Source organism: Sceloporus undulatus, chromosome 8 (genome assembly GCF_019175285.1).
Source record: "Sceloporus undulatus isolate JIND9_A2432 ecotype Alabama chromosome 8, SceUnd_v1.1, whole genome shotgun sequence".
Lineage (NCBI taxonomy): Eukaryota > Metazoa > Chordata > Lepidosauria > Squamata > Phrynosomatidae > Sceloporus > Sceloporus undulatus.
In genome coordinates, this window is record NC_056529.1 from 13,911,932 (window position 1) to 13,925,097 (window position 13,166).

The 13,166-nt window shown below is 41.2% G+C and overlaps 1 protein-coding gene across 3 annotated transcripts in view; it reads right to left on the minus strand.

The window, feature by feature from the left end:
• Nucleotides 1-13,166, minus strand: part of ZNF423 (zinc finger protein 423) — a 354,629-nt gene that overhangs the window by 18,758 nt on the left and 322,705 nt on the right. Inside the window, exon 9 of one of the 3 annotated variants that reach the window (XM_042437933.1) lies at nucleotides 10,229-10,878. The exons of 1 other annotated variant lie outside the window; for it this stretch is intronic. In XM_042437933.1, coding sequence (XP_042293867.1) covers nucleotides 10,819-10,878 — 60 coding nt within the window. In that variant the 3' untranslated portion in view covers nucleotides 10,229-10,818. Of the gene's footprint in view, nucleotides 1-10,228; nucleotides 10,879-13,166 lie in introns of those variants that run through there. One more of the 3 variants, XM_042437935.1, reaches the window with a different exon arrangement.

Sequence of the window (13,166 nt, forward strand, 5' to 3'; positions counted from 1 at the left end):
AATGATGGAAGGAGTTGGGTTAAATGCAATAACAAGGCTTCCCAAGATACAATCAGAAAGACATTTAAAGATTCTATAACTACAAGTTGGTCAAAAGAGCCACAGTGTTCAAAACAGACTTTCAATTGACAAGACATCAGGCTTGAGAAGGCCCTGCTCTCTGTTGGGCTTACTCATCCATTAGTGGCTACAGGTGGATTTATCTCTCCGCCACTGCATCCCATTACTCAGAGCAATATGCTGTGCAAGGACATGGGACAAGGCCTTCTCTGCTGTGGCACCTCAGCTGGGGAACATCCTTCCCTTGGTGGCCTAACTAGTGCCAACACTGTTGATGTTTAGAAAGCAAGTAAAAAACAGTTGCTCACATAAGCTTTTGAGGCCTCTTAGGCACATGGTTTTAATTCATTTTTTAAATGCTGCCACAAGATCTGCAGATAAATGGTGGGATATTAATATGTTAATAAAATAAATGAATTAATTAATTAATACCTGTTAGTGACATCAGTACTTTGCCTCATAGCACCTGGGCATAACCACCATTTCCCACAGTGCCCTCTGAGGCTTTGTGGGAATACAAATAGTGACATTGTTGTTGTGTGCCTTAAAGTCATTTTCGACTTATGACAACTCTAAGGTGAACTGATAATTGGAGGGGGGGGGGGTTTGGCAAACTTATTCATAGGGTTTGCTACTGCCATATTTTGAGGCTGAGTGACTATGACTTTCCCAAGTACACCCAGCAGGATTTGAACCCTGATCTCCAAAGTCATAGTCCAATGCCCAAACCACTACACCATGCTGTCTCAGACCCAGCTAAATCTCTGGAAGATACCCAAGAGTGGTGCTCTTATTAGTGTCCTGCTGGTGTTTTATTTATATGAAGGCTTTAAAAAGACCTGTTTGTGTGGAAGAAAAGGGTTGAAGTATATAATATAGGAATCTACCTTTGTGGAGCCAGACTGTTGGTCAATCTAGCCAACTACTGTTGGCAACAACTGGGAGTGGCTCATCTCAATTTTAGGCAGGAGTCTTCCTAATGCCAACATGAAGATGCTAGGAATTGATTTTGGGTTTGTCTGCATATGAACTACACACTCTACTTCTTCTGATAATAAGAGGCGAAGTAAGAGAGGCTGGGATCAGAGTCTATCCAGGGAGATTGGACCAAGCCCCTGGGTTGCCTATCCACTATATTGCAGTCATCTTTCTGAAGCTGCTATATATATATGAGAGACCCTATATGACAGTTGCTTTCATATAGAAAAACACCCAATGGTCCAGGTTTTGCATTGCTAGACTGCTGGGCAAGGTCATTGCTCACCACGCAGCAACACATTATTTTATGATATTATTTACTATAGATCTGTTTACCTCTGCCCTTCAAGCAACAACCTAAGGCAACCCATACAGTGACTGAAAATGCTCTCAGAGCATTTGTAAAGCTTAAAACTATCCCAAAGTGTGATCACTCCTTCAACAGCTGACCACTCTGAAAACATCAATTCTTGCCTTTAGTAGACTGAAGGGGAGAATGGCTACTCAGTTCTCCCTGAAAAAATGGAGGGGGGGAAATACAACATGTGTTTTCACTCTAAAGGTCAATTTGGGTCCTTTTAAAGAACAAACAGCATTTCTGAAAGTGAGCTGGACCAAAACCCCAATCAGATAAATGGTCTGTGTAATGGTTTCCTACAAAGGTTGCTTCAGGTAGTCCTGTTAAGGCGGGGGTGAGGGAGTGTAGTATAGCTGCTGGCACAAACAGAATGAGATGTTGGAGTGTACAGCTCTTTCTTTACTGCAGACAAGAAATTCACTAAAATAGATAAATAATAAATGTGGCCAGGGATCTCTGCCAGTATGACTGCTAGTTCTGCAAGATGCCGGAAAAAAGGAACAGAGAATGCTCCATATTTTTCTTTATTGATGAATCTTTGTCCTCATAAAACAAAGTTTTATATATGAATAATCTGAAATGTAGTCTAAGTTTCAGTTTCTCCAAAAGTGCCAGCAAATAGTGGCAAGATATGTTACAAAGACATACCTAATTTGCTGTGATGAATTGTGTGCATGCTTCAGTGATCAAATCTGCAGCTGAGACCTATTATATTTAATGATCTAGACTGTTCCTGTGAAAACACTCAGGCATAGATTGTTATGTCTGGACAAGCAACCTAGCTTTTGCTCTGCCAGTAGCAAATGAAGAGGATGCAATGGCAAAACTGCTCCACAAAGCACCTTAAATAAGCTGCTTCAGTTATGAAGGTAGAATAAGGTAGGACTGCTTCCCCTTACAGAGTGGTTGTATTATAGCTCTTTCAGGAACACCGAAAAGCTATCCTACAGCAGGGCACAGTTTTGATCTATCATGATCAGCCATACCTAGAGATCCATGGATTCAACCTGGGATTTTCTGCATGCAATGCCTGTGCTTTGTTCGCTCATAGTGCTATGGTGCTTTCATGCCAGAGGCTTACACAAAAGTTCCATCTTCCCTGAAGCAGAATTTATTTGGAGTAGTATGAACATTGCATTCCACATCACCATGTAAGGATCAAGAGCTGGACAATAAAATATAGCTGATAGGAAGAAAATAAACTAATTTGAAATGTGGTGCTGGAGAAAAGTACTGAGAATGCCATAGACAGCCAAGAAGACAAACAAATGGGTTCTAGAACTGATCAAGCCTGAACTCTCTCTGGAAGCCAAGATGACTAAATTGAGGCTATCACACTTTGACCACATCATGAGGAAAAATGAATCATTAGAAAAGACAAACATGATAGGAAAGATAGAGGGCAGTAGGAAGAGAAGAAAACCACATGACAGATGGCTAGACTCAGTCATTGACCCGGGCCTGCAAGGCAGGTTAAGGACAGGGAGTCTTGTAGATGTCTCATCCACAAGGTCACCATGAGTCAAAGTTGACTCGAGGGCAATCACAGCAACAACAGCAATGAACATTACAGGTAAAATTTTATTTAAAAGTATAAAATCTATGATGTCAGGTTTCATAGGAGATTTTTTTGTTTTGTTTTGGAGTATGGGGTCAGTTGTGCTTTGCTGTGAAGGTCAGCCTTTTCAAACAAAGGAAATTTGCAAACCTTTCAAAAGGGAATAATAATACAAACAATACTCAGCAAGTAGCAAGTGTCCAGAGTCTTTCACTGTAATTTGTGCAACAATCCTGTAAGGCAGGTTGTCATTATTAGACCCACAACAAAAAAATGGTAATTAATGGCCCAGGACAGACTGCCATTGGCGGTCTGTTGGCGCCCATTTTCACTTCGCAAGGATGGCGCAGCCCCCAAAAGGTGTGCCTTCCCTGCGGAACCAAAAGAGCCTGGTATTTCTGGGTTCTTACTGAGGCATTGCAGTGATGTCACGAGATGCCGCACGGCACTTACATCACAATGGCGGCGCCCGTGTACATGGGACGTCACCATTGTAACGGTGCCAGTACGCACTAGGGTTAGGGACCATGTGGTTGCCACGTGATCCCTAACCCTAGTATCAGCCCTGGTACGCCGCTTATTGGCGGTATATACCAGGCCAAAGAGTCTGAGCCAGCAGCCTAATTGGGACACCTGCCATCCTCTAGATGTGGCTGAACTTAGTTTCCCAACTATCCTACCCAGCCTGGGCAATGGTGAGTATTAGTTCATCAGCCTCTGGAGAGGTGAATTCATCACTTTCTGGAAGCAAATGTTCATCATCCCTGACATAGCAAGTTCCTTAAGGGAAAGTAAATGTGATTTTAACTGAAGATGTCAAAGATCACCAACCATATTTTAAACCATTACTATGCTAGCCCCTATGCTTCTAACAATTTGCCTTCCTACTTTTGCTTACTGTATTCCTGTTCTCATGGATCAACTGAGGACTTCAAAAGTTACCAACCATATTTTATACTAGCCACCATACTTTTAACTATTTTTCTTCCTACATTTGAATAAAAAGACAGCTCTTGAAAGAGAATATTAATGGCTTCCTTTGATCAGAAATATAGGAATATTATTTAAAGGAATACAAATATTAAGATACCAATGCTTTTATTCTCCTTATATCATAGGTCATAGGTGAGAGCTTTGAGGTTTAGGGGAGGATGCTAAACAAATATCAGATTTCCAAAAACTGCCAGATAAGGGCACCTGGCAGCCCTAATGTAGAGCAATGTCTACCAATAGTTGTAAAAAGCTAATCAAACAATAGATGTGACTAAAAAGAACATCAGCATAACCACATTAGCTTTCCCATCTATTTGCTTTCCTTCTCTCAAAACACAGCTATTGCAATACCTTTTGGCCTTCCACAGCAGCATGGGATATAAATTGCTTGTTTAAGACATATCCTCCTAATTAGGACTTGGTAAGAAGAGGGGCCTCTGGCATTAATGTTCTTTAGTCTCTCTTGCTCTCTGTTTGTGATGCACAAGACAGCTGTGTTGCATGGCAGCCGGTATTCCTATTTCAATTGGGCTCCCAGTTTGGGCTGTTGTGTATTTTTACATTTTTGCATTTTAAAAAAGTCTGAGCGGTATATGCATAGAGATACAAGCATGCAGTGTGAATTAGCTGGTTTGACAGGCCTGTAGGGAACATCACTGTTGTTAGGCCAGCTGCTAAGATCACTGTCTATTTTAAAATGTATTTGTTTTTAATGCAAGGAGCTCAGCAATAAAGCAAATGCTTTGCATGTAGAAGGTTCCAGGTTCAGTTCTTGGCATCTCCAGTTAGAAAGACCAGGTAGCAAGTAATGGGGTAATAGCTCTATTTGAGACTCTGGAAAGCCAACACAGGCTGAGTCTCTCCTTTATCTGGAAATCTGATTTGCTCCAAAATCCAAAACATTTTTGAATGCTGAATGCTTTGGCGCTTTGATTTTGGAATATTTTGGATTTTGTGATAAAATGTGTAGGTAGTGTAGTATATACTTGTACTGTACTTGCAAGACTGTAGAGAAACACGAGGCCAGAGAAAGAAGTGTCTGGAATGAAATGTGAATATCTGTGAAATGGTGGGAGGCATAGATTGATGCCAAATACTATGCCTGGATTCCCACTATGTCACAGATCCTTGCATCTTTCTCCAGCCTTGCATCTCACATCGTTCCCTCCATCCTCACATCTCTTGGAAATATAGTAGAATTATGTACAACTCTACTAATAGTCCAACCCCTTCCCCCCAAAAAATCCCAACTCTGAAATACAGTACTTCTGTTCCCAAACTTTTCAGATAAGGGATACCAGACAGAGCAGCCAGTACTGAGCTAGGGAAACAAAGTCAGTAAGAGGCAGCTTCCTTTGTTCCTATAAAGCAGGGATGGACAACTATTTCGTTTTTCAAAATAAAAAATGCCTTTCAGATTTGGTGGAAACGCCCTCCAGACCCCTTAGAAATCATTTGGGGGCATTTCGAAGCAAAGGAGTTTTGACTTTTATGGACATAGGGACCATAAAAGCAGCCCTTGTGGGATGGGCCACACTTTTCCTACCCTTTCTAACACTAACCTTGATTTTATAGATATTGGACAGACATTTTCTACATTGCTATATTTCTTTGTAAAATTAAACATAATGTTGTTTTTAAAGTAACCCACACTTTGAGACATAGTAGTTACCATATTTACGCAACTACAAGTCAACCTTGTGTATAAGGTCAGGTTTTGGGGCCAAAATTATGGATTTTGCCATGACCTGTGGATAGATCGAGGGTAAAACTTGGAGGCTCCTTCAGTGTGTGTATGTGTGTGTATGGCAAGAGAGAGTCTCACTGAGCCTTTTCTTCCTCCTTTCAGCTTTCGTTTAAGTCAGACGCGCGGGTGGAAGGGGGACTCTTGAACAAACAGCAATATCAACCAATCACCCAGGACTCTTTCTGCTTGGCTCATGCTTGCTAAACTCCTCTCTGCACCACATGGGGAAATCTGAAAGAGCTGCTATCACATTTCCATAGTGACCTGTAAATAAGTCGACCTAGGATTTTGGGCTCAATTTTTGGGCATCATTTTTTAGTCTTATAGAGGAGTATATATGGTAGGTCTCAGATAAATGTTTGATTTCAAGTTTTTCTGATATGCCCAAACTCAAGATAAGTCTGTGGTTCCATGTCATTTCTGTTAATTCTTCCATCCTCTGATACTGTGTGGGCTACTTATTCCTCACAGTCTTCCCACCTCCTAAAATGTACCAGTCATGTTCAGTTTACTTTGCATGAAGAAAGTTTTCTACAAAAACAAATCTAGTAGAAACACAAGATTTGTGCTCTCCACCATACATCCTTATGGATATGTGGATATATTTCATTTCAAAGTCCAGTGGACTCTTTGTAAGAGCATTTATTGACCTATATATATTTTTATCACTTGCATCCATTGTATTTTTTGTAGCAGCAGCAGCAGCAGCAACAGAAAGCCTGAGTTACATTTGTGCTGCTGAATCTGGAAGTGGCCAGACATTTCGATATTTACGACATGAAACTGTGCTTTCAGTAAACACAACTGATGCATATACATTGCCTCTTGGCTACTCACATTCCTGCCCATCTGTTGGGATGGCAAAATGCCTGCTTGAAAGTTGGTTGGACCTTTGCCCTGGGGGCATGAATGCCAGGCAACAATAGGTTTAGATGGACAGCCTGAACACTGGATCCACACTCTGCTGTCGCATGTCCCTCCTCAATGATGCCAACACTGCCACACTGGAAATGCATGCCTCCTTGCGCTTGATCACACATGTTGACATTTGGGCCCATTTAAGTGCTTCAGTGATTCAGCCAATGGTTTTCACCTGGCTCCTTTCCCTTCCTCTTTTCCACATCCTTTACCCCTGCTAGGTATTTGACACATTATAATGTGTAGTTATGTACATTTTGATAACCTGCACAGTAGCATTAACAGTATTCACAGTACAGAGGTTCTCATTGCTATGGAAGAGGCTATCAGAAAGACTGGTTCTTTCCCAGCTGAGTCTGCCCTTCCCTCAGAGCTGCTAAACATTTTTCACAGCATAAAACATTGTATGGCAGATGCAGTTATTAGTCTGAGGGCAGTGAAGACTGCTGTTTTGCATAGTCTTTGGCTCTTAAAATTTGAGGTGTATGTTCTGCCTGTTTTTAAATTGTTTGCTTTCAGACCTATTTTAAAAAGGACTTTTGAGTGTTTTTGATTGTTTTTTTATTTATTTGTTAATGGTTTAATTCATTTTTTATTGATGGTGCATCACCTTGGAAGCCCTGGTGGGTCAAGAAGTGATAATAAATGCCCTGAATTAATAAGCAAATAAATCCTACAAGACCGGTCAGGCAGAAACCTCTATCCAACACTTTCTGGTTAGTTGCTAGTTATATCACACTGATCCCAAATTAGGGATGCTGGAAAAAAAAGTTACATGTTCTCCACAAAAATTCAAAGCAAAAACGTATTACTGTACCATAGCTGCAACCACGACCTAGAACAAGAGGATATTCCCTTTCTTTCTTTCTTTCTTTCTTTCTTTCTTTCCTTATTTCTTTATTACTTTATTTTCCCCCTTGTGCAGCGAATCTGCCCTACATTCTGATCTCCCAGTCTTCAGGTTTCCCCCCAGAGAATTCTAAGAATAAGTTCTGGAATTTCACCATGCACAATTTGCTGCTGTATTGAATTTGCATTTTGTTCCTCCACACTTCACTCCTGCCCTTAACTGAGTACACAAAAAAAGAATAGGATTCCATATCCCTCTTGCAAGGTGCTTGAATCAATGGAACAAGTGCACTGGTATTTCTTAACAGCTGGTGTGTGTGTGTGGAAATATTGAAAGTTGCAATAAGTTGAACACACATGGTAATTTTAACAAAAGGCAGAACTCAGAAACAGAAGAATGGGGAAATCGAGGGAATCAAAGAATGGGATCGAGGCGGGATTACAACCCATAAAATACATACAAGAACACATCAATAGAATACAATAAAAATAATTACATTAAAACTAGCTCATCATCATACGGCACTACAATACAATTATATAATGATCAGAAAGTGGAGCAGTATTTCTTACAAGAGGTCAGGTGGGTAAGCTCTCCAGAAGAGATCCATCTTAAGTGCCCTCTTGAAGGCTTCCAAGGAGGCAATAGGACGGATCTCTTCCAGGAGACTATTCCATAATTTCGGATCAGCCGCAGTGAAAGCTGTTTCTGAAGTCATTACAAATCTGGTTGGTTGATGTTCTCATAGATTCTTCCCAGTTCTGAGAGTGCGGGGTGGATTATGTAGGGAGAGGTGTTCCTGCAAGTAACTCAGACCCAAGCCATGTAGGGCTTTAAAGGTAATAACCAACACCTTATACTGTGCCCGGAAGCTAATTGGCAGCCAGTGAAGAGATTTTAGGACAGGTGTTATGTGGTCAAACCTGGATGAACCAGTGACCAACCTGGCTGCCGCATTTTGAACCAATTGAAGCTTCTGAACTTGGTACAAGGGTAGCCCCATGTAGAGCGTGTTACAGAAATCAAGACAAGAGATTACCAATGCATGCACCACTGCTTCAAGGTCCTTTTGGTCCAGGTAGGGGCACAGTTGGCATATCAACCGAAGTTGGTACCAAGCACTCCTGCTCTTCGCTTCCACTTGAGATGATAATTGTAGAGACGAATCCAGGAATACTCCCAAACTGCGAACTTCATTCTTTAGGGGAAGTGTGACTCCATCCAGAACTGGTAGACAAATCTCCTTCCCTGGACTTGTGGTACCTATCGCAAGTACCTCCATTTTCTCTGGATTCAGCTTGAGTTTGTTTTCCCTCATCCAGCCCATTACCAACCCAAGACAGGCATCCAGAGGAGAGATGCCATCCTTTGTCACTGCTGCAGTCGGGGACATAGAGAAGTAGATTTGGGTGTCATCAGCGTACTGATAACACCATGCCCCGTGTCTCCGGATGGTCTCACCCAGCGGCTTCATGTAAATGTTAAACAGCATGGGAGACAGATTGGCGCCCTGAGGGATGCCGGATATCAGCTCTCTATTTGAAGTGCAGCTGTCCCCCAGCATCACCATCTGGAATCTACGTGAGAGGTAGAAATGAAACCACTGGAGCACTGTGCCTCCAATACCATTGTCTATGACCTATATAAACTAGAAAGCTAGGCCAATGCTTAAAAAATGAAATTTAGTACGGAGAAATGTAAGGTACTGCACTTAGGGTGGAAAAATGAAATGCATAGATATAGGTTGGGGGATACCTGGCTAAACGAGACTACATGTGAAAGGGATTGAGGAGTCTAAGTAGACCACAAGTTGAATATGAGTCAACAGTGCGATGCAGCAAGTAAAAAGGCCTATGTGATTTTAGGCTGCATCAATAGAATTACTGTGTCTAGATCAAGGGAAGTAATAATGCCACTCTATTCTGCTTTAGTCAGGCCCCCACCTGGAATACTGTGTCCAGTTCTGGGCACCACAATTCAAAAAGGACATTGAGAAACTAGAGCGTGTCCAAAGGAGGGTGAGTAAAATGGTGAAGGGTCTTGAAACCATGCCCCATGAGGAATGCCTTAGGGAGTTGGGGATGTTTAGCCTGGAGAAGAGAAGGTTAAGAGGTGATATGATAGCCCTGTTTAAATACTTGAAGGGATGTCATATTGAGGAGGGAGCAAGCTAGTTTTCTGCTGCTCCAGAGACTAGGACCCAGAGCAATGGATGCAAGCTCCAGGAAAAGAGATTCTACCTCAACATTAGGAAGAACTTCCTGACAGTAAGGGCTGTTTGACAGTGGAACACACTCCTTCCTCAGAGTATAGTGGAGTCTCCCTGCTTGAGGTCTTTAAACAGAGGCTGGATGGCCATCTTTGGTATGCTTTGATTGAGATTTCCTGCATGGCAGGGGGGTTGGACTTGATGGCCCTTGTGGTCTCTTCCAAATCTATGATTCTATTATTCTATGTATTTCTTGGCTTAAAAATAGGGCAAGATTAGATTGTGCTATTGGGTTCATAATCCAATGGCCAATCTAAAAAAAATAATTCTTTTTTCAGTCATTTTATTAAGTCTAGACACAACCACATAGATCTAAAACAAATATAAACAGACAAAACTAACAAAACAGACTTCATTAAATTATTAGACAAAAACAAACATGCACTACTGACTTCCCAGATTTTATTGTTGTTTCTTTCTGCCATTTTGACATACGAACTCGTTCATTCACGTTCCCATCAAGAGTAATTTTGAACATCTTGTTCCCGGTCTCTTGTAATTTTAAGTTGGGAAAATGACAAACAGAGTTGTCACACTTCTCCATTACCCCTGACTGCTTTTATTTTCTTCCAGTAGAAAACTAAGGGGGGGGGGATTCATAAAACATTTTTGTTGTTTCACAATATAGATATCTGTGAAGTTGGGTCTTGTGGCTGTGCTGTGCAATAGATATAACTCTTGCTTTCTTATACCAGACAATCACAACTCTAGACTTTTGTCTAGTCTGGTGATAGTCAGCAAAAGTCAATGCAGTATTTCACAATACAACTGAAGTCAGTTTTTGTGTATTGTAGCAAACTGATTTTCTAATTTGTAGATCAGGAAAGAGCACAATGCTTTCCCCACACAGTCACCCTTCCATTTGCTTCAAAAGACAGCAGTGATAACTATCATCACCATCAAATGATGATGTCGTGACTGAATGGTCCATTGAACCTCTGAATAGTTTGTGATACCAAGCTAGCAATGAATTAGCAAAGTTTTAAAGGGGCTTTCCAATCAGTAGTTTGGTTGGACTGGATGGCTCTTGTGTTATCTTCCAATTCTGTGATTCTGTGAATTATTCATTTATTTGCTCCCACGGTGCTCAGGCGGTTCCAAGGCTGAGTGGTCCCTTGGCCAAATGGGCCCTCCTAGGCTGGTGAACCTGGATAACCAGCAAAAGCAGAGTTTCAGCTATCTAAGTGCAGCCATTGTAATTTTCCACAATGCCCTCAGAGCAACACTATATCAAAGTTGTTGTTTTTCCTGGCATCAGCAATGGCCTCTGGCCAATGGGCACTAGAGCTCTGGCATCTCCCTAAGGTTCCCATGTGCTGCCATAAGGCTCAGGTACACACAAGATGTAAATCATACCACAATTATTGGAAGAGAGTGCACCAAAAGCCTGCTAGAAGGATTTCAGATGGGATTTTTTTTAAGCAAATGCACCCACAAAAATGCTCTTCATAAATTCTAAACTGTGACTATGTGAAGAAACAGCTGGTTCATTAGTGTAATTTGTGTTGTATTTAACAATTTGTGCTTGGCTTAGAAATTAAACCTCGGGAGACACTTTTTGGAAACGAACCACAAACTCATTTTAAATTTGATGGAAGGCATTCTTTTTGAACATTGTTTCCCCTTAGGTTTTGCAAGCAAGATATTATTTCCATCATCCACACTTAAATCCCGTTTCCTTGATTTCCACAAAACTATGGAGGGAGTCCCCAAAATCCATCAGCATATACATAATATGCACTTCAACCAGATCATCAGTTATCTTCATTTTACAATAAGACTTAAATCAATGTGTGTTGCACATTTCGTTACTGTTAAGTTGTTTTTTTTAAAGGCAGGGTTTATTACAGAATTAGCTTGGAGCATTTTATTTCATTTTTAATTATTATTAGTTATACAACTAATAAATTACAAGCAAAACAAAATCCATTCCAACCTTGTTACTGGGTCTCAGTCAGGCACTGTCAGATAATTATAACTAACATTAATTAAAAATTAACAGTGCTCTAGGCATTTAACCATCACTTCTAGTCTGTTTTTGGCTGCAAATCTTTTACGTATTAGAAGGCATCCTGCTTCTCTAATATTTTAAGGCTTTAAAAGGATGGTGTAGTATTTTGAAAAAGCTCGATTCCCCCATCCCCACAAAACTGCCAGAGTTTTTCTCTCTCTCTTTAAAACTACTTCATTCCTTGGTTCATTCCTTGAATATGTCCACAGAACAGAGTTTGGATTGGATTACTACTGTACATTTGCAAGTCAACCTACCATACTTACAGGTTACTAGCCTTCTTAGAAGGTAATGCTGTCTGCTTCTGAACTGGCTGCAGAGGATCAGAAATTTTGCTGCTTAGTAGCCACCATGGAAATTCAAGATGCCCTCCTAGTGAGTTAGGGTTTTCTTTTAAAGCCTTCTACCTAACAGACTGTTGAATGAGGGCAGAGTCTGCACTGAATCAAAGAGAAATGGGAAAACAGCCCCACCACTATCAGCCTAGGCCTAAATACTCACCTAGGAGGAATTCATGGCCATCTTTTGCTGTCAGATGACACAATGAAGACAATAGTTTTTAAGGGAGACCTTTTGCTGCAACAGACTATTCTATCTACCTCTTTGGTGAATGTAAGACAAAAGGATATTCCGGAGCCTGCATTCAGAGGCAGGAGGGCATTCTTCATAATATATAGGTTGGCCAGAAAAAGTAAGAGGATGTTCCTGTAGACATTCAGCAATTTGGTGGCTTGTTACTGTTGTTATTCTTGTGTACCTATCACAGGGTTTTCTTGGCAAGATTTGTCCAGAGGGATTTTTGCCTTTAGCTTCCTCTGAGGCTGAGAGAATGTGACTTGCCCAAGGTCACCCAGTGGGTTTCCATGGCCAAACAGGGAAGACTCAAACCCTGACCTCCAGAGTTGTAGTCCAGTACTCAAACCACCATACCACATGGGGCATGATACCAGACCACACGGGGTTGACAGACCAGCACACCTACACTAGGGAGGAACTGACATGTAGTCAGCTCCCTCCATACTTGTTCTATTCCTTGCTTTAGTTTTCCTTGCACTCATTTAAGAGCAAACGGTGTGATTAGCAGCTCACAAGCAAACAGCAGGAACTAATCCTTTAAACACAAATACTTCAGTGGCTATGAGATGGTTCCTCACAAAACAGTGGGGAGGAAGATCACAGACGAAACCCCTTCTTGAATTTCCTGTAAAATCTCTGCTTCTCATCCACAATTTGCTTAATGCAGTTCTTAAGGCAATTAAGAACATTAGGTTCCACCATTCTGATTAAATGCCACAAACCATGTCTATGATACACAAGATGATTTCAAAGGATTGCCATTCCCCTCTCCCTACCCACAAAAATACCCTAACTTTTCTTCCACGCTTTCAAAGCTTTGGGCACCTAAACAACGTCACTTAAAACCA